At 46.2% G+C, this 23,725-nt stretch overlaps 1 protein-coding gene across 2 annotated transcripts; it reads left to right on the top strand.

Annotated features, from left to right (window-relative positions):
• The first annotated feature begins 988 nt into the window (after window positions 1–988).
• HEPACAM (hepatic and glial cell adhesion molecule) lies at window positions 989–12,602 on the top strand. 2 transcript variants are annotated; one of them, XM_012752551.3, is made up of 7 exons: window positions 989–1,235; window positions 6,847–7,188; window positions 8,245–8,526; window positions 8,813–8,912; window positions 9,440–9,513; window positions 9,797–9,867; window positions 10,385–12,602. In XM_012752551.3, the coding sequence occupies exons 1-7, from the start codon at window positions 1,151–1,153 to the stop codon at window positions 10,685–10,687; spliced, it is 1,257 nt and encodes a 418-aa protein (XP_012608005.1). In that variant the 5' UTR covers window positions 989–1,150; the 3' UTR covers window positions 10,688–12,602. The 2 variants fall into 2 exon arrangements, with proteins under 2 accessions (XP_012608005.1, XP_012608004.1); XM_012752550.3 differs by having other exon boundaries at window positions 9,440–9,669.
• The last annotated feature ends 11,123 nt before the right edge of the window (window positions 12,603–23,725 follow it).

Here is a 23,725-nt window from a genome sequence, read left to right as displayed (position 1 = left end):
GGCCAGGGTTAGAGATGACCAAGAGGGGAGTTGTGAACCCTGGTCTCACCAAGATACAAAGATCCTTGCATGAATGAAAAAAAAAAAAAGAAGAAAAGGCAGTTTAGAAAAAGTTTAAAATGTCAACTTTTTAATAAAGAATTCGCTAGGCATTCTGCTGTATTAAGTCTTTATCAATCCTCACAATAATTCCAAGGAAGCTATTGTTTGTCTCATTTTACAGAAGAAAAATCAGAAGCTCAGAGGTTGTGAGCCCCTCCCAAGATGGCAGTTACTAAGTGTTCCGCTGGCGGTCCTTCTGAGAAGGCGCGGACACATGAGTGGGGGTCAGGCTAGAGCTGGGGTGTTTCTCCTCATCACAGCCTTGAGACAGGAGGGCACAGCTAGGCAGTTAAGCTGGTAACAGGACCCCAGGATGCTGGCTGTTAGGGCATTACCTTCATCTTTGCTCTGATGTGTTCTAGAAAACTGGCTGGAGGTAGGGGAACGAACAGAGTGTCTTCTGGAAAGAAGTCCCCAGCATCTATGTGATTCTACGATAGAAACGAGAATTCCAAGCAGGATGAGGACAGGTGTGAATGTAAAAGAATTCAAGCCATTTTCCAATCTGCCCTTTTTTGGGTGAAATGGGGGTTTGCCATTTCTTCAGCAATTGTTTGGAGTCTCTCGCTTCCCAGCTTTTTAAAATCTCCTCTCCCTCCCTTTGAGAGTTTGTTGGAAGTCTGTCCTGGCACATTCCCTCCTTCTCAGGAAGAGGGAGAGTGAGGAGGAGACAGGGTGGGTTGAGTGTGTGTCCAGCCCAGCGCCCTCACTGAGCCAGATCCTCATCTCCCCTGCCAGTGGGGCTCAGCACAGACCAGTGACAAACTCCTGGGCCACCGGTGCCCCCCATGTTGGAACCTGCATTGGAGATTATCTCCTAAGCAGATACCCCCTTCCAAACTGGGGATGAAGGGCTGGGAAACTGGAAAATGCCAGGTCTGAGAGAGAGGAAAGCACAAGTCCAGCAATACACAGAGCTCTGTGTATTCAGAGGGAAGTTGGCAGGGTTGTGTTCGGGCAGAGAAACTCCGAGTGGTACAAAGAGACGTGCCCAGAGTGGAGAAATCATGCTAATTGTCCGCACCAGAGCTGGAGATCGCCACCCAAAATGAAGAGAGAAAGGGGAGCCCCGTCCAGAGCCTCCAGAGCCCTTCACCTCGCTCCTTTTGTCTACCTTCTTCTGATCCAGACAGGTAGGAGACCAGAAAAGTAAGAAAGGGTCTGGAGAGAGGACCCGGGGCTTTTACAGGAGAGGGAGGGTAGAGTTGAGGGCCTGAATGCCTTTGGAGCGGAGGGGGGGAGATCTCTCAGCTGCCGTGGGAAGCGTGTCAGTGAATCCAGGCATTAGTGTTGAACGTACTTCTTCATTCCATGGGCCTCCCGCCCGGCCCCTGCCCCCTCCCCCAGAAGGCTGCGTGACTTTGCAGCTCCCACGGCATTCAGTACATTAAATAGAGGGCACTGGGCCATTTCTTATGGGATGACTTGTTGGCGTGGGCCAGTCCAGCATTCTTTCCAAGGGATTATACTGGGGCTTGGAAGGAGCGGTAGGGGGAAATCTTGGTTTTGTACCTCCCCAAGCCCCCACTCTGGCTTCTCTGAGTGTAAAACAGCAAAGGAGATGAAAGAAGCTTTGGAGATACTGAGCCGGCTGGTGTGGGATAGTAATACCCACCTATCCATAATCCACCCCACGCCACAGATACCTACCTCCTGTGTCACCCCCTCCCAACTCCCAGGAGAATTGCTCTTATTTTAAATATACAAATTTAGGTGCACATACACACACAATTATGGAATTCAGAACTTAGTAGGGCAAACAGATGCAGAGATCATTTTAATAAGCTAAAGAAATCACGGTGAAGCAGACATGCAGAGAATGCACAGGAATCAGAGAAAGGTCATCTACCCCCACCCAGGAAGCTGGTGCTGGTGGTCCCAGGAGATAGTGGGGAATGTCGGGGGATGTTTCCTGGTATAAGGAATGTCTGCACTGAATGTTAAAAGATGAGAAAAACAGGAGTGTGAACAGGCATTACAGTTGGGGAAATGGGCAGAGGTTACCAGCTGAAAATGGCATCGCGTGTTTCTGCAGGGCAGAGCAGTTCATCATTGCTGGAGAGGAAGGTATGATTGAGTTAGGCAAGAGCCTTGTAAACCACACTCAGGAGCCTGGAATGTAATCTGTAAATGGTGGATGGGGGAGGGGAATGGAATGATTTTTTAATATGGGGACTGGCAGGGTTAGGGGGGCCTTTCAGATAACTCAGGCTGCAGTGAGGCATCGGAGGGGAAACTGGAGGCAAATAAGCTAAGAAAGGAAGTTTGTTTTAGTTTGCTAGGGCTGCTGTGACAAGGTACCACAAGCTGTGTGGCTTAAACCTGCAATCCCCAACCTTGGGCCATAGAGTAGTACTGGTGTGTGGCCGGTTAGAAACTGGGCCACACAGGGAGAGGTGAGTGGCAGGAGAGTGAGTGAAGCTTCATCCGTATTTACAGCCGCTGCCCATCGCTTGCCCTTCCCATCCTCCCTCCCAATTTTCCTGTGGAAAAATTGTCTTCCATGAAACCTGTCCCTGGTGCCAAAATGGTTGGGGACTGCTGGCTTAAACAATAAACATGCGTTGTCTCACAGTTCTGGAAGCTAGAAGTTGGAGATCAATGTATAGATAGGGACACGTTTCCTCTGAAGTCCTAGGGAAGGATCCGTCTCCGGTTTCTCTCCTCATTTCTGGTAGCTCCTTGGCTTGTGGCAGCATAATGCCAATCTCCACATGGCATGCTCCCTATGTGCATGTCTGTGTCCAAATTTCCCATTTCTATAAGGACACATACTGGAGTAGGTTCACCCCTTCTAACTTATTAGATCTACAAATGACCCTATTGTCAAATAAGGTCACATTCAGAGGTACTGGGGCTTAGGACTTCAACATATGAATCTGGGGGGAGGCGGACACGAGGACACGATTCAGCCTATAGCAGGGCTATTGCAGTCTTCCAGGAGAAAAATAACATGTACTGGAATTAAAATTAAGGTAGTGGAAATATGGCATGTGGAGATATTTTGAAGGAAAAAATCAGGACAGGATCCAGAGGGGGAGGAGGAGGGTTGCCTGCAGTATCCAGAAAATCAAGGGATTTTTCAGGGGTAAATCAACACCAGCAAATGTACCAAAAAGGTCCAGTATGACAAAGACCTGACAGGATAACAACATAAGCATATAACACAATAGCCCCAACATGTATACAGTCAGTGGTGCACCTATACCATCACAGCAGAGGAGGGGGATGGTTTTCTCTGATCATCAGTAATCAGGAAGGATATTAAAAACCAAAAGCAGAAACAATGTTTTTCCCTTTAGAAAATAAAACTGTGTACGTCCTTTGGATTATGGTATGCAATTTTGATCACAGAAGACAGACCTAAACAAAACAAAAAACTCTTCGGATACAAAGGGACATAGTTGTGTCCTTGGTATTAGAGAATATGGACAAGGTGCATAGAGACCAAACATGAGAATACAAATTTGGTACCACCCCACTGACACTTTTAAAAGGCAAATTTAAGGCAAATACTGGTAAAAGGAAACTTGTGCCCAGCAAAGGGAGCACATGAAAATAAGTAGATGATGATTTATTTAAGAGAAGAGGCTATTAAGGGAATCCAAGGCCATTTGCAGGTATATTCTTATACTTCGAAGTTTGACATTTCTTGGTGTCACAGCAGGGCAAAATCCTACAGGGGTGGAGTGGGGAGGGCACTGACCTAGCCCAGTATGGCATGATTTAGGTGGATACGTACATCTTGCTGAGATCTCAATTTCCTTTTGTTCAGCTTCCAGTGGAAACAGAAACTTTCTACATAATGATGCCTCAGAGACAAAGATTAAGTTAATCGTTTCTCAAGGTTGAATAGTCCTAGTTCTTTTATTTTCACTCTGGACCTTAGTTGTTAGCCATTTCCTCATTTCTGTGTCCTTCTTTGGCTCCTGTCCCAGTTCTCTGTGTCCCTTGAAAGTTGTGGAACTCTAAACTTAACACAGACTATGATTTTGGCTAGAGTTTTTGAGAAACAGGGCTTGCTCAGCAAAATGCTGTCTCTGCTAATTTCTGAGAAAGATTCCTCCATTTACTTATGAACACGTGCGCATACATCCCTTTGACTCCTGGGCACACCCATGTTCACGGTCATGATGAGGATACCCACCTAGATGGGAGGGCAATCCACGGGCTATAGCTTCTCCAATGTTTTCATCCAGAATAAATCAAGTTTAAATTGGCAGAAAGAGCAGACTTCAGGGGGAAAGACATCACAGAAGGGCTATCGGGCCCTTGGATGGGATAGGAGAGTGTGGAAGCCAAGGAAGCTCAAGGGAGACCAGAAAAGACAGCAGGGGAAGGGAGAGTCCCTTCCATTTGTCCTTGGGGCTGTCACTGTCCAGCCTCCCAGAAGAAGGAAATGGGAACCTTCAAAGTTTGGTGCTTGGGGTCATTACACAGACTTGGTGGACTCCAAGATGGATCTGCATATATAGTCTTCACATGCATACCCCACTACTTCAGACTGAGTCCTGAGAAAGGGTATAGGTGTTCTAGCTAGTTGATCATCACCACTAAGGCCTTTAATGAAGCTCAATGATTTTTTTCAGGGCCACCTCAAGTTACACATACAAAACCCTATTTACCTATTCAGGGAAATTTGAAAGCTTGCATTTCTAAATCAATCCAAGGCTGAGACATAGCAGTTGCTAGGCAGGAATTCCTATTTAAATAATCACAGAAAATAAGAATTTGAAGAAACCTCAAGGATCAAGTGGCCAAATGGATTTTAGTCTCATATGCAGAGCTATAGGTATTCCTAGTTGCTCCCCAAGTTATTGAGGAGGGCAAGACTCTGGTCCCCACCACCTTTTCTACCAAAGCAGGTGAGCTAGGACCATATTTCATTTCTTAAATGTTTGAAAATAGTTAATTTTGTCCATTCTACTTGCCCCAAATTAAGACTTTCCTTCAATAACCAGCATATGATATTCAGAGATTCACTCACAGCAGCTTTAATCATTAGAGTTGTCTCTTCTCCCTGTTAAGGTTTTATGATTCCAACATTCCTGGCAGGTAATGGATCATAGGATGTCAGAGTTGGGAAGGCCCCTAGAGATAATCTGATCCTGACACTTCATTATATAGAGGAGGAAGCTGAGGCCTAGAGAGGTGAAGAAATAGCCAACTGGCCTTTCTTTGACCACTTCCAAAGATGAGGAGCTTACTACTTAACAAAGGATTGAGTGCATTTATTAAATAAAATTTGCTTTGATCTTCACAACCAACCTTTCAGTTTAGCTGTCTCTTGGTTTGGTCTGGACCCTCTAGGCACAACGAGAGGAATAATGAATTAAAAGATACAGCTCAGCTTCCTAAACTCTAAACTGCAGCAGCAGCAGACTGGGAAATAAGGGTGAGAAAGAAAGAGGAAACGGCAGAGGCAATGACAGTCAAAAGAAGCAGCTTGGGGTCCAGAGGGACTGAGAACTGGCATGTATGTGTCCATTGAGCTAAACTCAGCTCTGTTCCCAACTGGCCTCCCTCCAGAAGACCCTCCTTTAGACAGTTGAAATGCTCTACAAGGCCAGGTAACACCAATGAACAGCATCTGTTCAAGCCCCAAGGTTCCTAAAACATCTCTGAAATGTGAGATGTGTCTCTGGATAGGGCATCCATTAGACATGATGATAATCCTAGAATTACAGGGCTGGGACAAACCAATGAGGCCATCTAGCCTACTACTCATTTTACCTATGGGGAATCTGAGCTCCAGAGAGGTAAGTGACTTTCTCTAGATCGTACACCAATAACAGGGCCCAAATCTCTGATGCTCAGTCCTGTGTTCTCTTCACTACACAACAATAAGTGATATGCATAGTGTACTTTACAATCCTGTGGACTCGATGAGGTATTTGCTGCTGTTACTATTATTAGCCTTATTTTATAAATGAGAAGAAAGTGGGTTAGCAAGATTACTTACCCAAATCCACACAGCCAATGACTGGTAGAGCCCAGTCTTACAAGGCCCTTCTGATTCCCAACTCTTTGTTCTACCCAACCCAAATCTCTCCTCTAGAGGGAATACAAATTGGGCTAGAGTTTGGGTGAATTCTCCAAACCACCTATCCAGTTACAGGGCTGTTCTGCACCAAGCAGACCTAGTAAGATGCTACATGCAGCTGGAGTGATGATGGGGGAGGCTCTTGGCACGACTGGGAAGTGGTCAAGTTGTCTTTAGGCCCCTAAGCTTCCCCTTTACTGGCACTGTCTTATGACACATTTGCAAATCTATGTCCCCTTGCTTCCTTCATGTCCCCACACTCCCAGTCCCCAACCAAAAAGGTCTGACAAATTCACCCTGAGGGTTAATGCCCTATAAGCTTCTGGGAGTGGGGATTTCTTTGTCTGCTTTGCTCATTGATATATCCCAAGGACGTAGAAAAGTTCCTGGCACATAGGAGATATCAATAGATATTTCTATGACTGAAGCACATAATGGTGTGTGTTAGCTGAAATCTGCAAGAGGAAGGCCAGATGCGAGCAGGACTGACAGCTGTGGGATAGCTGTGAGAGAGGACGAGGAGCAGGGGACACAAGGTACCGTGGGAGAGGAAGTGGCACCCACAGGTAAGAAGCAAGGACTGGCAGGAGTGAAGGGCCCAGAGGGGCGAGGCTTTGGGAGATCAGAGGGCTCAAAGGTGGAAGTGGGCTGAGGAGCCCAGGGCCTGACGCTGCTCTCTTCCCATGGACCTCTGTTCGCAGACCCCCTGGAGGGAGTGAACATCACCAGCCCAGTGCGCCTGATTCATGGCACTGTGGGGAAGTCAGCCCTGCTCTCTGTGCAGTACAGCAGCACCAGCAGCGATAAGCCTGTAGTGAAGTGGCAGCTGAAGCGGGACAAGCCAGTGACCGTGGTGCAGTCCATCGGCACGGAGGTCATCGGCACCCTGCGGCCTGACTATCGAGACCGTATCAGGCTCTTTGAAAATGGCTCCCTGCTTCTCAGTGACCTGCAGCTGGCCGATGAGGGCACCTATGAGGTCGAGATCTCCATCACCGATGACACCTTCACCGGGGAGAAGACCATCAACCTCACCGTAGACGGTAACGCGCTCTGGCAGGGAAGGAGGCAGGACTGGCGACCCAGATTGGGCCAGGGTCTGCCCAGAACACTAGCTAGACCCAGGAAAAACCAACGCAAAAGGCACTTGGGAGCTGAGACTAAGCCAAATGGATATCAAAAGTTGGCAGATAGGGCCGGCCGGGCATGGTGGCTCACACCTGTAACCCCAGCACTTTGGGAGGCCGAGGCAGGAGGATCCCTTGAGGCCAGGAGTTGGAGACCAGCCTGGGCAACAAAGGGAGACTCCATCTTTACTAAAAAACAGAAAAATTAGCTGGGCATGGTGGCGCATGCCTGTAGTCCCAGCTACTCTGGGAGGCTGATGCAGGAGGATCCCTTGAGCCCAGGAGTTTGAGGTTGCTGTGAGCTATGATGATGCCACCACACTCTAGCCTGGGAAACAGAATGAGACTCTATCTCAAAACAAACAAAAACCTCCAAACAAAACAAAAGAAACTGGCAGATAGGCACAGCTAACATGTATAAAGTGCTTACCACATACCAGAAACAAAATATTTTAAGTGCTTTGCAAATGTCAATTCATTTAATGCTTATAACAATCTAGGGATAGCTAATGTCATTATTCCCATTTTGCAGATGAGGAAAGTGAGGCATAGAGAGATTGAGTAATGTGCCTAAGATCACACAGTCAGTAAGTGATAAAACAAAGATTTGAACCCAGACAGTTGGACGTAGGCTTAGCCCAACTAAAATATTATTCAGCCTGGATCAGTTTAAGACATTAAAGCCCAGTGGTCTTGGAAAGGCATTTGGGAAGAAGGGAATAAGGGCAGATGCCACTGCTGTCTTGTTCGGCATTATAGTCCCTGTGGCTAGTTGGTACTCAGTAAATAGTTGGTGGATGAGTAAATGAATAAGTGATGGGAAGGACTGGACTGAAGATCCCCAAAGGGTCTCAGCCCACAGACTGAGTTGAAAGGTAGCATTAAAGGTGTGTTGGAAGGTAGGGAGAGAACAAGGGGAAGGGAGAAGCTTTTTGGCTGATGACTCACCGGCTCCCCCACCCTGGGTCTCAGTGCCCATTTCAAGGCCACAGGTATTAGTGGCTTCAACCACTGTCCTGGAGCTCAGTGAGGCCTTCACCCTGAACTGCTCGCATGAGAATGGCACCAAGCCCAGCTACACCTGGCTGAAGGATGGCAAGCCCCTCCTCAATGACTCCAGAATGCTCCTGTCCTCCGATCAAAAGGTGCTCACCATCACGCGTGTGCTCATGGAGGACGACGACCTGTACAGCTGTGTGGTGGAGAACCCCATCAGCCAGGGCCGCAGCCTGCCTGTCAAGATCACCGTGTACAGTGAGTCTCCCTGCCTGCCCTCCTTTAGCACTCCAAACCCTGAGGGGCAGGTGCCATGAGGGATTGAGGTCGTCCCAGAGAGAGTGTCTCTAGAGGGGGTGCACAGATGGGCCAACTATCCATGGAGGACAGCAACACGTGGGCAAGAGGGCTCTATGCAAGTTCCACCACCGCCAGCCGTGCTGCCCGGGCCTTCTTTTCTCCTCCTGCCACCACAGGAAGCTCACCACACCTGTTGCCCCCTCTCTGGAGACTTCCCCACCTCTCTGCTTCTCTCTCTCCCTAGGAAGAAGCTCTCTTTACATCATCTTGTCTACAGGAGGCATCTTCCTCCTTGTGACCTTGGTGACAGTCTGTGCCTGCTGGAAACCCTCCAAAAAGTCTAGGTAACTTTCCAATTTCCACACCTTGAGCACCCTAATCGTTCGATCTGTCCTAACCCGCAAGCTCTGTTCTTCTCTTGAGTCTCTTTAGATGCCTTTCCTCCCTGGGCTCTGCACCTCTTCCCAGGAGATCCATTTTTGCATTGTGTATGGAACAGCATCCTGTGCTCACAACACCCAACAACCCGAGCACAACTAACAATGGTTTCACTTGCTGAGCACCTTTTCTGGGCCAGGCACTGTGAATGTGGTCAGCACACTACCTCTTAAGTATGACTATCTGTGGTTTACAAATAATGATAACAGGACTTGGATTTGTGACTTGCCCACAGTCACAATGCTAGTGACGGATGCAGGGTGCCAACCTAGATATGACTCATTCCAAAGCTCAGGGACTACCTCCTGCTCCCAACCACACCCACAGTATAGGCCTCTTTTATGGCCTTCAGATCCCTCCTTGTGTTCCCCTGGATCTTCTCCTGCTCACATCCAATAGCCCTGCTCATGGAGGGGGCCGGATTAATTTGCAGGAAGCAGAGGAAGCTGGAGAAGCAAAACTCCCTGGAATACATGGATCAGAGTGATGATCGCCTCAAACAAGAAGGTGAGTTCCCAGCCACCCACTCACCCATCCCATCGCCACTCACATCAGTGGGATGCTGGGAGAAGGCAAAACTGGGCAACAAGGAGACCAGCTCTGCAGGGTCCCTTCCTCCACCAACTGCACGAAGACTACAGAGCAGGGAGAGGTGCAGCCAAGGTAGGACCGGGAGTAGTCAGATATGTCTGTGGAGGTTGTGATGGGCCAGGTGGGGAGTAAAGAGCATAGGTGCCGGCTGGTGAGAGTCTGCACCTGGACCAGCCACCCGGTTCTTTCCCCTGTGCAGCAGACACCCTCCCACGAAGCGGAGAGCAGGAGCGGAAGAACCCCATGGCCCTCTACATCCTGAAGGACAAGGTGAGCAGCTCTGGGCTGGGCACCCCACAAATATGCAGTGAGCCCTTACCATGTGCCTGGCACTAGGGAGCCATACCAAACTGCTACCACTTTACAGGACTCAGAATAATCCTGTGAAATATTTGGGTTGCCCCGATTTTAGAGATTAGAAAAAATAAGGCTGGGAGAGTAAATGACTTAACCAGGTTTAAACAAGTGAATGAACCTAGGTTTTTGGACACCAGTTCTGGTGATTTTCCCACTATTCCAGACTACCTCTGTCTTAGGCTGTCCGAGACAGGTGGAAAGAGGAGAATAAAGGGCAAAGTACTCAAGTTAACGCATTTCGACATTTACTGAGCACCTATTATGTGCCAGGCACTGCAAGAAAGCCAGACCTACGTCTGCCTCCTCCAGGAGGTGGCAGTGCGGAGGGAACTGGGCCTCCCTCACCTGGGTACTCCCAGCGCCCTCTAACACAGGCGCGCTCCCAGACCCGGCCGGCTGCCGGGTGATCCCCGCCGCGCTGTCCTTGCAGGACTCCCCAGAGCCCGAGGAGAACCCCGTCCCGGAGCCTCGGAGCGCGACAGAGCCCGGCCCGCCCGGCTACTCCGTGTCGCCCGCCGTGCCCGGCCGCTCGCCCGGGCTGCCCATCCGCTCGGCCCGCCGCTACCCGCGCTCCCCAGCGCGCTCCCCCGCCACCGGCCGGACGCACACGTCGCCGCCCAGGGCCCCGGGCTCGCCCGGCCGCTCGCGCAGCGCCTCGCGCACGCTGCGGACTGCGGGAGTGCACATAATCCGCGAGCAAGAGGAGACCGGCCCGGTGGAGATCAGCGCCTGAGCCGCCCTGGGACGTCCGCGAGGCGGCAGCGCTGGGTGGCCGCGGCGGCCTGGGAGGGCGGGGCAGCCCCGGCTAGGCGCGAGCTGGGATAAGGGAGGCCCCGGCGGGGGCGCGGGGGCGCGGGGGCGCGGTGGACGTTGTGCGCATGCGCAGATGGCGGTAGGGGTTGCGCCGCGTGCGGCAGAGTGTCGATTTGGTGGCGTTTGCTGCCGGTTTTCTGTCTGTGTTCTCAACAGGTATGGGTTGTGCCCTCTTAGGACCACATAGATTATTAAATTTCCGTCCCAATCCCCAAAAGGAATTTTATGGAAACTAACATCAGTTACCTAACCCCCGTGACTACCCTGTGCTCTTCCTAGGGAGCTCTTATATCCCCCCCTCCCCTCACCCCCGCTGCCCTTCCCTCCGAAAGAACGTCTGAGTCCCGGAGCACTTTTCTGGCAAGGCCAGATTGGAAAGGCCACTTTCCCAAAACGCACGACTGTACTGAACTAAGAGGTCAGGTGCCGGTCCTGGGTGTGCAGGGGCTGCTCTGAGCACCCGGGGAATCACTGCAAAGACGGTGCCTTGGAGCACCTTCCGTGGGCACCTGGTACCTGGGTACCTACAGGTCGGTGAGGGAGAAGCACAAGACACTCCTTCACCCCCTGGGCCGGAGCAGGGGCAAAGGACTCCGGCCGCGCTCGGCCTCCCGCCGCGCGGCCTCCTCCCAAAGCCTCCCGCAGCGCGAGCCGTGCCGAGCATTCCGGTCTCCGTTCTTGAACAGGAGAGGGGGATGGGCCCACTCCTGTGGAGAAGTGGATTCCCACTCTTTCCGCTGGCCCAGATCAAGGGAGAAATTGTTTTAAGACCTCAAACTCATACCTTCTCCTTGGCTTCCTCACAAAACAAGCCTTTCAAACAATCATTACCCTCCGGAAGGTTGTCGAGCTTCCTTCAGTAGTGAGAGAATAGGGTTCTAACCTCCAGACAAACGGTAGGGGGAGGAAGTTAATTGCGTCCCTGACTGTCCGGGGCTCGGGGTCCAACCGTTGGCCTCTGCCCCCGCTCCCACCGTTTGCTCTGCTCCCAGAGGCTCCCATCCCCTGACACAGGCCAGGGGCAGACTCCCTAATCGCACTAACTTCGGAATGAGGAGAGGCTGGGCCACCGTGCAGCCAGGCCACGCCCATGCCACCGCCTCTAGCACGGTTCACGGGAGATGCAGTAAGCCGCCATGTGAGGTGAGAGGGCCATTCAAAGGCTGAAAGAGAAGGAGGCCCTCTGTGTGCGCCATCCTGTCTTCCCTAATCCGTCCCAGGGTCCTCGCATCCCTGGCCCCTCCGTGGCCACCTAAGCTCCATTTCTGGCTCCTCCATCCCGTGGAGCAACTGCCCAGGCCCGTTACCCACCACCTCCACACCTAGGCCAGTCTTGTCCCAGCCCCAAGGGCACCAACATTTCTAGTTTGCCTCCTGTGCCCTCGCCCTGGTCAGCATGCCCCTCTCGGCAACCTGTCCCTGTGCACTTCCCAGGCTCACTGGAGAAGGTGTCACTCCTAGCTCCCCTGACCTTCCCTGGTGCCTCATCCTTAAAGAGATAATGCATGCAGAGGACAGTTGCTCAGGCGGGTGGAAGATGCAGGACTTGGAGAAGGGGTACCTGCTGGTCAGCCGTGAGCAGGTGAAGGTTAGGGTGAGTTGAGAGTGTGCCATACCCTGGTGCTGCATCCCCGAGGGGGCCAGCTTTCCAGGCTCAAGCCAAATCTGCCTTAAATTGGGGTGGTAAGTAAGGAAATGTTTTTTTTGTTTTTGTTTTGTCTTGTTTTGATCTTCATCTTTGTATTACTAGCATCCATGTGCCTAGCATGTACTGGATGCTCATAGTATGTGCCTAGCACATACTGGATGCTCAATAAAGTTTTGATGAAATGAAATGACAACTTTTTTCTATTTAAGCAAGGAGAACAAAACGAACAGCTTAAACATACCAGTCATTTCCCTTTTTTCTTCTCATCTTCTTTCACCATCCTTCACTCTCTTTCTAAACCCCAACTCGTCCACTCTAACATTATCATCACTCATCCTTTCATTCATGTATTGATTCAGGTGTTCTTTAATTTATTCAACAAGCATTTTCTTACCTACCATGGACCAGGCCATGTGCTAGACACTGGGGATACAGCGTAACTATGTCAGGAAGACAAATAAGTGAACGGATTATTACAATACCCTGTATAAAATGTGATGACAGAGCAGATGCAAGGTGCTCTGGAAGTATGTAGGAGAGTCACCTAACCCAGATTAGGGGTTGCCAGCAAAGGTGTCTTGGAGGAAAATGTGCCTAAATTCAGTGTTAGAAAGGTTAATCTGGTTTTTAAAAGAATGAAAGGACACAATCCAATCAGAGGGAGAAGCATGTATAAGAGCTTGGAAGCACAAGACACAAGGAGTAATTCAGGTACTGAGCCACGGCAGTGGATGAGATTATTTTGGGAGACTGTACAGAGTAGAAGGTGAAGAAGAAAGCTGCATGTAGATTTCTGAGGACATGGATATGTGAAGACAAGTTAAAAGGACCTCGCCAAGAAGGCTAACTAGGCATAGCCAATGAGATAGGAGGAAATATAACAGATAATAGTATCACACAATCAGAAGAAGAAGAGGGTTTCAAGAAAGAGGGAGCATCCAGGACTTGGGGTGGGGGGTGTGACAAATGAAAAGGAATTAAAAGTGCACATTAAATTTGTCAATAAGGAGATCATTGATCAACTTGGCGTAAGTAGTTTCAGATCTGTAGTTTAAAGGTTAAAGGTTAAAGCTAGATTGCAATAAGTGAAAAGTGATTGATATGTAGAATTTCTGCTAAATACTTAGATACTTGAGACTAGATGTCTAAGAGGTCCTCCTGTTTCAAATTAACTAGGTCCTGTTTAAACTACATTTGTTTTTCATTGTTGACCTTCAATGGGGGAGATTTTTTTTGAAGAGTTAAAAATTTCTTAATTTTGTATTCCTGGTACTACTACCACAATTTATAGGGCAATATATCTGATGTAAGAAAAAGAAAAAGCTACAACAGATAAAAAGACCTCAGGAATATATATCTATTAATTGACACTAGATTGCATTAATCAATAGCTGCCTTTTTGCAAACTGTGCCTATGACACTCTTGAACAAGAAAGGTTTCCAGTTTAAGCTGCAGTAACTTTTTCTGACTATGGATTATTGTTCCTTCAGTGGCAGATTTTTACAGTTCCTGTGCTGCATTTGGGACAACTGTCTTAAAATAATTTGCAGTTTTCTTGACAACTCTTCACTCACTCCCCTGCTAAGAACTTTTGCTTTTTTCTGTTTTTAGAACCTTCTGCTACCATATTCACTACTTCCACCACCACATCTGTACCCACTACCATAGGGCCTGCCTTAGCTTCATCCACCAAAACTTTCCCCACCAAAACTTTCCCCTTTCATGGGTCCATAATTTGATTGATATTATCCACTATAATTTGCAAAATGATTATAGTTTCCATCAGCACCATAGTTACCACCTCCAAAATTTTCTTCTTCACTGTAACAATCAAATCCTCCACCACTGCCACCATATGCACTACTTTAGTTTGCATATCCTGGTCCACCACCACCATATCCCCCTCAACTACTATAACCAGGACCACCATCATAGTTGCCGCTACCACCTCCTCCATAACCACCTCTGATGCCACCACCTCCATCACCATAGCCTCCTCTTCTACCAAAGTTGTCACCACAGCCAAAATTACCTCCACTACCTCCAAAATTTCCTCCAAGACCCATAAAGTTGCCAGATCTACCTCCATGACCTCTTTGCAATCCAGCAGACTACATCTCTTGTTGAAAAGGTCATTTTTCACTTCATAATTATGCTCATTAATAGTATGGTTTTTCTGAACAATTTTACCAACTGTATCATAGTCATCAAAGTTATACAAGCAAATCCTCTCTTTTTTCCACTCTGCCTGTCTTCCATAACTTCAGTGGTTTCAATTTTGCCCTACTTTTCGAAGTAGTCTCTCAAATTATATTCTTCTGTATCTTTAGTACCAGCAACAAAAATTTTCTTCACTGTTAGATGAACACCAGCCTTTATAGGATCCTCTCTAGAAACAGCTCTCTTTGGTTCCACTACACACTCATCAACCTGGTGATGGAACACATATTGCTGCCTCCACCTCTCCAGTACAAGAATAAGTCAGAAAGCCAAAGCTCCTGGAACATTTTGTTTGGGGGGGGGTCTCTCATTACCACACAATCTGTGAGTGTGCCCCATTTCTCAAAATATTCAACTATCCTCTGTAGTTTCAAAGCTCAACCACGAAACAGTTATCTTAACTGTTGTGATTCCTTTGGATCATGGCCCTTAGCCCCCAGCAGCCAGAGTTGGGCTGGAGGCAACACAGCAATGATTTTACCTTCATTTTGAGACCAGAGTCACCTCTTCCAACTCAAGTTTTGTATGAGACTGAGAGGAAGAGGGTAGCTGGGAGAAACTTTAAAGGGGCCAGAAACAAAACAAATTAGGAAGTACAGTGATGCCATACAACTTAGCACTCATAATATGTGAGATTACTCAGCAGCAAATATTTATATTAGCATTATAATGGAAAAGTATACTTGGGCCAGTGGCAAGGTGGGGAGAACTGAAACTGAGACTCTTGAATTCAGCTGGTACCCTAGAAGAGGCCCCTAGTTGGCAAAAGCCCATGTTCCTAACGAATAAAACTCCAAATTCTCCCTTAAGAAAAGCACCTAAAATTTTCAGAGATTAAGATCAACCAAAGACTAGTTAACAATAAAAGATCATTAAACACACAAGGAAACAAATCACCATGAGTGAAAGTCAACAGATATAAGAAGCAACAGATTTAAACCCCCAAAGCCTTGAGATATTGAACTTATCAGATATAGATTAATTATGGACTACTTAAATAAAAAATAAAAATTGCAAAAATGAATAAGCAACAAGAGACTATCAAAAGTGATCAGATTTGAAAAGGAAATAGAAATTTTATAAATAAAATAAAAATAATTGAAATAAAAATGTATATAAAAGGGCTAAATAGCACATTAAGTACTACTGAAGAAAGGGTTAATTGGAAGATGGGTCTGAAGAAATTATTCAGAATAAGACACAGAGAAACAGATGAAAAATATGAAAAGGAGAGGTTAAGGGATATGGCATGTAGAATGAAAATGTGTAACAGATTTCATCAAAAATTCAAAGGAGATAATAGAGAATCTAGAGGAGAGGCTATATTTTAAGAGTTAATGACTAAAAATTTTCCAGAACTCATGACAAACATAAATACACACACATAGGAAGGTTAACAACAAGACATATAAAAATATTTCTGCAACTACAGAAAATGTAGTAAAACTAGAGTATACCAAAGACAAAGAGAACATCTTAAAAACCAAGAGAAAAAGATGGATCTTCTACAGTTAGACAAAAATAGTAGTGGAAATCATTAGAAAGTAGAATAATAGCTTCAAAATGATGGGCAAAAATAACTATTAACTCAGAGTATTGTACCTAGCAAACAAACTTTCAAATGAGAGGATAAAATAAAAATATTATCAGATGAACAAAAATTAGGAGTTTACTATCAACAGTAAAAGAGGTTCTGAAAGATATATTATAGGAAGAAGGAAAATCATACCAAAGAAAAGGTTTGAGATGCAAGAAAGAATAGTAAGCAAATAAATTAATAGCTAGGCAAATCTAAATAATCACATATAAAACAATGATAATAATAATATCTAATTTGTGGTTTTGAAACCTGACAAATAAAATACAAGAAAATAACATGATGTAAATTGGGAGGGGAATTATCAGAGGTAAACTATTCCAAGGTCCTTGAATTCTTTGGGAAGGATGAAGTGGCTAAATTTCAGATTTTATTATGTATTCAGGGGGAAATTATTGGGATAACCACTAAAAAAATAGAATCAGAATGTATAGGCTCCAAACCAATAAAGGAGGGAAAAGAATAAGAAAACAAACACAAACTCAAAGAGAAAAAAGAAACATAGAAAAAGTAGGTCAATAGATAGCCAAAAATTAGATGGTAGTAACAAGGCTAAATTATCAATGACCTAAATTCAACAGTTAAAATACAGAGATCTTCCAGATGGTATTTTATTTTATTTTATTTTTCTTCTTATCTTTTTTGGTTAGTCCCGAGATGTCAGATAGTATTTTTAAAAACTCAACTATATGCCATTTAAATGAAACACACCAAAAAAAAAAAAAAAACTATTTGGCAAAGTTGGAAGTAAATTAATGGGAAAAGATATACCAGGCAAATGCTAAGCAAAAGGAAGCTGAAGCAACTATTAACATAAACAGATTTTAGGACAAAAAGCATAATTATTAGGGTGACCTTATTTCTTGTTTGCCCTGAGACAGTCCCCCCACTCACTGCTGTTATCCTAGCATTATTATTACTAGCATGCCTTTTAAATCCCACCACTCTTATTATTAGGAATAAATACTTGTCTTGAATTTGAGTGCAAATAGTTTATTTCCAGAAACAGCAATATGGTAGTGAGGAAGTGGATCAGGAATGAGATGAAAGCCAATGTAGGATATGTTATCAGACTGGTTAACACTGTGGGGAACTGGAGCTCATTTCTACGGGGAGCCCTGGGAGACAATGTTAAACAGACTTTAGGATAATACAAACTAAGAGGCCAGGAAGTTGGGGTATTAATCTACCAACTCCTCATTCATCATTAGTGTAGGAATTCTTCTGGGGCCTTAAGAAGCTTACCAGCAGTCCCCGCTCGCCCTGAGAGGGGTCCAAATATGTTCGGCAAACAGAGTTGCAGGTATTCCCAGAAAGCAGCCTTCAGTGTAGCCTGAGAAGCTATAATCAGAGCCTCAGCAGCGTCTGCTACAGAGGATAACTACGTAATATTAAAAGAATTATTTCACCAAAAGTGTATTAAAACTGAATTGTGTGCATCTAATTAATTAGCCCCAAGTATATGAAGTAAAAATTGATAGCATTACAGGGAGAAATCTACAAATCTACTTCTGCAGTGGAATGTCTCAACACACCTCTTTTGGTTCCTTAAAGATAGTTAAGTCCATGCCTGAAGATGCAAATGCTTTAAAGAGAAAAAAAAAAAAAAAAAAAAAAAAAAAAAGATAGTTAAGTCTTATAAGATTTTCATGGTTCAATATACAAGCTTGCTTTTTTGAAAATGCATAAAATCTATACCAATTAAAAATATATATTCTTCTGAAGAACATATAAAACATATTCCAAAAATCAAACATATGCTAGAACATAAAATAAGGCACAATAACTTTTTAAAAAATTGTTATCACGCAGACATCCTTCTCCAACCACAAATTTTAAGTCAATAACTAAAAATTTCTATAAATTTCCATTCATTTGTATATTTTAAAACAATTCATGTGTCAAAAAAGAAATCATGATAGAAATTTTAAAAGTTAAATCTAAGCCATAATAAAATACTATGTATCAAAACTTGTAAGATGCAGCAAAAGAGGAAGATGTAACCATTAAGAGGAAAGTGTATGGCCTTCAGTACTTATATTTTAAAAAGCAGACCAGCCTGAGCAAGAGCTAGACCCCATCTCTACTAAAAATAGAAACAAATTAATTGGCCAACTAAAAATAATATAGAAAAAATTAACCGGGTATGGTGGCAATTGCCTGTAGTCCCAGCTACTTGGGAGGCTGAGGCAGTAGGATCTCTTGAGCCCAGGAGTTTGAGGTTGCTGTGAGGTAGGCCATGGCACTCTAGCCGGGGCAACAGAGTGAGACTCAGTCTCAAAAAAAAAAAGCAGAATGGCTGCAAATTAGTGTTAGAAAAGGAACAACCAAACAAAACTAAAGAAAGTAGAGTTTTAAAAAATGTACATGAAAGCAGAAATTAGTGAAATAGAAAAAAGGATATAGTCAAAAGGATCAGCTAAACCAAATGTTAGTTCTCTGAAAAGATTATTTTAAAAACTTAAATAGGCCTGGTGTGGTGGCTCACACCTGTAATCCTAGCACTCTGGGAGGCGGAGGAGGGAGGATCGCTTGAGCTCAGGAGTTCGAGACCAGCCTGAGCAAGAGCGAGACCCCTCTCAACTAAAAATAGAAAAATTAGCCAAGCATTGTGGTGTGCGCCTATAGTCCTGGCTATTCAGGAGGCCAAGGCAAGAGGATTGCTTGAGCCCAGAAGTCTGAGGTTGCAGTGAGCTAGGATGATGTCAGGGTGACAGAGTGAGACTGCCTCAAAGAAAAAAAACTTTAAAAAAAGTTTAAATAATTGATGACACTGATCATCAATTGGTGAAATTGATCAAGGAAAAAGAGAGACCATAAATATAAATGATACTGTGAATAAAAAGGGAAAATAACTACTGGTTCATTGTAGATAATTAGAAAACAATGTGAACAAAATTTGTTTGAAAACTTAGGCAAAATGGAAAAATGTCCAGAAAAATTTATCTTACCAAAACTAATTCAAAAAGAACTAGGAAGCCAGAATAGTCTTTTACCATTAAAGAAACTGAATCAGAAAAAGAAATTAAAACCTTTCTACAAAGAAAACATAGGCTTAAATGGTTTATAGGTGAGTTCTATCAAATATTCAAAAAACAGATAATTTTCATCCTATACAAACTATCCCAGGAAATAGAAAAAGCGTGAACACTTTTGCACTCATCCTATGAGGTCAGTGAAACTCTGATATCAAAATGAGACAAGGAAAGTGTAAGGAAAACAGTTACAGGTCAATCTCATGAACATAGATACAAAATGTTCCGTACAAAATATAAGCAGATGAATCCAAGAATGTATAAAAAGAATATCTATTATGACCAAACTCTTATTTATGCCAGGAATGCAAGAATAATTTAACACTGGAAAATTCATAAATATCATTTGCCAAGTTAACAGATTAAAGGAGACAAACTTTCATAATAGATGCCAAAATAAAAGCATTCATAAACTTTAATATTTAATCATGATTAAAAGCTCTGATGTTGTTGTTAGAGAAAATCATTCTATTGAACAGTAAGGACCCCAGTGGGGCCATCAAAGGGCTGGGAGTAAAGAAACCTGTGAGCCTCAGGGGCGTGTTGCTTGACTTTCTCTGTATTGTTCCTGCCTCAGGTAGCAGGTCTCCCTGGGTCTCTTTATTCTGCCTCAGGAGACCAGGCTCCTTCCTGCTGTGGGTAGCCACAGAATTCTTCCAGTTTCCAGGAGCCTAATCCCTCTTGGCTTGTGCTGGTCCTTGCCGGCCGTGACTCAGAGCAGGAGCTCGTCTGGTGGACCAGCCCCTGCCAGGCTGCTCTGCACTGTCTCTGTGCTCCTGACTGCTCAGCTGGCACAGTGCAGACTTTTCATTCTTCTGCCCAAGAAGGAACTCTAGAGGATTGAGTGGAGGACCATTAGGTGTTCCTCCAGGTCATTTTGGCCCTGGATGTTCAAAGCATCCTCAGTTTCTGAGGCTCCTTGTCCAGGGCCAGTTAGGATGGAAAGGGGGTCGTGGCTGAGGAAGGCTTAGGCAGAATGGCTGAGCTTGTACAGTGCCTCCAGTGGTGGGATGTGGGGGTCGCTGCAGAAGAGGCATTAGGTGTCTCAGGGGAGCTCAACATTTCTCCTTTCTGCAAGAGTGGCTCAGCCAGCAACCTTGTTCTGGGTCCGCCTCCTGCTGCCACGCTGCATGCGCCGAATTTTGGGGCTAGGGCAATTTAGCTCTTTGTCTGCTTCCAGCACAGCCCGGCGTCTCTTGTGGGCCCGGCATTTCTTGGGAGCTGGGCTGGGGGGTCTGGGAGCTGGCTTCTCTGCTTCAGCCTTTGCTGGTGTGGCCAAAGGAGCATCCCCGTAGAGTCGGTAGCCACCAACCAGGCAGTAGGTCTCCCCATGCCAGCTCACCTGGGCTTCTCCACGCCCTCGGTAGAGGACATGGCAGTAACCACGTATAGGAGGAGAAGTGGGTGGCGCTGGTGCTGGAAAGAAAACCAGGACCGATCAGTCACTTTTGCTTTATAGGCTGTGCTGTCAGGATGTCCCCTCTCTCATGTCTCTTCCTGCATCTAGTTGAAGCCCTCCTCTCTGCTTGGCATCCCAAACACAGCCTTGGCCTATCCCCCCCACGGGTCCCCTAGTGATAGAACACTGTATGCAAAAGCAGTTCCCTGGAGCCCGCAGCGGCAGCAGACCAGCATGTCCTCCCCATTCCCACAGAGAATGGTAGAACCTCAAAAGAATTACAGTCAGGACCCCCTCCGTCTCTCCCTTCCACAACCAAGGAAACATTCTCAAGTTCCGTCACTTCTGAGGATTTCATGGAAGTGGTTTTCAAGCTCTGGAAGAAATGGCCTAACATAAATCAGGTAAGAACCCCTCCCACCTCGGCAGCTCCTCTTGGGCCTCATTCATACAGCCTGTTTCAGTCACACTGAACCCTTTGCCACTTTGGTCTAGATTTTCTAATACTTTCTAAAGGCCAAATGCTGAAGCAGAGTGACCAGGAAGGTCAGAGCCAGACTCTGGGCACCATGTCTAGGCTCAAGGAGCCTTCTCAGATCTACCCAACATCCTGGGCCACTTGCTTAGGCTTCCAGTCTCAGCAGCGCTGTGTCACTATCCTCAGCTACAGGACGCCACCCTTGCCCCGAGCACTCAGCGCTCAGACTGGGATGTGTCTGAAGGGACCCTTGTGTGTGTCTTCAAGACAGCACCATAAAGGTGCCTGGGTCTGAAGGACAGGTTCACGTGCGTCCCTCAATAGCTCTTCCTCAGACTGCTCCATTTATCACTTGCTGACAAAAACACATTTGGCTTTTGCTAAGAGGCTGATCGGGAAAGAGTCTAACTGGAAGCATATTGTAGTTCAAAATGGAAAGCAAGATTTAAAGATTAGAAACTTTAGGAACTCTTGCTCAGAGATGACATTTTGTTTGCCCTCCGCAGTGAACAGGAACACTGTGGATCCCTGAGGGGGCCCCAGGCCATGGTACTACTTATGGCTAGAGAAGTTCTGCAGTGGTGGGAAAGCCCAAGAGTGGCAGCCAGGTGAGGTCGTGTGTACACCAAAGCCTCTTGTTCAGATGCCTGGCCTTGGCCTACCTGCAGTGCAGCCCTCCCAGGGGACAGAAGATAAGTTAGAGTTAATATAGAAGATCCGGTCAGACATTCTCTCTCAGGCAACCAAACAGATTGGTATCTCGTAGAGAAATGGTAGGGAAGTTTCCCAAGGGTGCCAAGTTTCCGTAGTTACCCTGCCATGGAAACTGAAAAGGCCTGTGAGGTCATCACTACCCAGTGAGGTCACATAAACCAGGGGGACCAGGCCACAGAGTTTAGCAGACCACCCCCACCACCACCCTGTCCATGGAAAAATTGTCTTCCATGAAACTTAGGAAGGGAGGGGCGCACAGCAGGAGGGGGGCCAGCAAAATCTTCCTCTGTATTTACAGCCACTCCCCTCCCCATGGCTCTCATCACCACCTGAGCTTCCCCTCCTATGCCCCACCCTCTCTACCCCCTCTCCGTACGTTCGTGGAAAAATTTATCTTCCATGAAACCAGTCCTTTGTGCCAAAAAGGTTGGGGACCGCTGCCATAAGCAATCTGTGATTTTGGGGGACAGGTTTCAGACCCTTGCAGTTTTGTGGAGGAGAATAGGGCAGAGGCAGAGAGGAAGCCTGCCTGGGCCCTCACATCTTCCTCCCCACCCTGCCCTAGTCAAGTACCCCCTCCCTATGGAGCACACCTATGGGCTGGCACAGAGAGCCCCCGTGACCCCAGGAGGGCAAGAGACACCCAAATTCTGGGATTGGCCAGAGAGGCAAGGTTAACCTACAAGGCAGCTGGGTTGCACAGCACTGACCTTAAGCATTCGACAGTTGGACAGGCAGAGAGAGGGATGAAATAGGGGATCCGGGCAGCCTCCTTGGAGGTGGGCCTGAAGGGTGAGTGAGATTTGGATGAATGGAAAGGAGAGGGAAGACATTCCAGTTGAGAAGAATAAAAGCAAAGACAAGCTCTTCTCAGCCTTGTTCTGCCCCAAATGTAAATTCACTGAACCCTCATGTTTTTACAATTGAGGACCCAAGAAAACCAAGAGGTTGGGGGCATGCCCAAGGACATTACAGGTAGTAGAGAGGCACTCCACTCAGCAGTAGGGCTTCATTTGGGGGTCCATACTGATAGCTGATAGGAGTGCACAGACAAGCTCATCACATTTAAAGGTGATGAACACTGGGAGGGATGTTCAAGGTGCTCCAAGGCAAAATGAGGGTCCCAAACGACTTCAGAAGATGGGAATAATGGGCCTTTTTTTTTTTTTTTCTGAGACAGGGTCTTGCTCTGTTGCTCAGGCCAGAGCACAGTGGCATCACCGTAGCTCACAGCAACCTCAAACTCCTGGGCTCGATCAATCGTTCTGCCTCAGCCCCCTGAGCAGCTGGGATTACAGGTCTATGCTATCATGCCTGGCCAATTTTTGTAGGTACAGGGTCTCACTACGTTGCTCAGTCTTGAATCTATTTTAACGTGAAATCCAAAACAAATTCATGACAAGATAACAATATGAAATAATGACTTTATCATTATACTCCCCTTTCTTCAAAAAACGTAAACAATGGCAAGAAGTCCCATCCCCACGACAGGGTAAGACGCGGCTCAACCGCAGCCCAGCAGAAAAGCGGGGTCCGAGCTGTGAAGGGGTGTTGCTGAGGGAGCATTTGGCCCCACTCGCAGGAGGAAACACACGACTCTGCCCTCAGCCTGCTCAGGCTCGCACAAGGAGCAGCCTCTGGTTCCGTGTGGCCAAGACCCTTCTGGCAAAGAGAGAGAAATTTTAGGAGTAAAATCTCTTAAACTAGAAACAAAAGGCAACTTTCAAAGCCTGATAAATGGTATCTATAAAACCCAACAGCAAATATCATTCTTAATGATAAAACTTTAGAAGCATTCCTTTTAAAACGAAGAAGCAAATAAAGATACTCACAATCACTCCTTCTATTCAATATTGTACTGGCGAA

The sequence above is a fragment of the Microcebus murinus genome, chromosome 4 (assembly GCF_040939455.1).
Source record: "Microcebus murinus isolate Inina chromosome 4, M.murinus_Inina_mat1.0, whole genome shotgun sequence".
Lineage (NCBI taxonomy): Eukaryota > Metazoa > Chordata > Mammalia > Primates > Cheirogaleidae > Microcebus > Microcebus murinus.
The sequence above is the reverse complement of the archived record's forward strand: the minus strand, read 5'-3'. Positions and strand labels throughout refer to the sequence as shown.

Bases quoted from the DNA above. Each gene is read 5' to 3' on its own strand.
- HEPACAM (XM_012752550.3), top strand. From the start codon at position 1,151: ATGAAGAGAGAAAGGGGAGCCCCGTCCAGAGCCTCCAGAGCCCTTCAC. The intron at 8,527-8,812 runs GTGAGTCTCCCT...CTCTCTCCCTAG, and splicing joins TGTCAAGATCACCGTGTACA to GAAGAAGCTCTCTTTACATC. The intron at 9,670-9,796 runs GTAGGACCGGGA...TCCCCTGTGCAG, and splicing joins CAGGGAGAGGTGCAGCCAAG to CAGACACCCTCCCACGAAGC.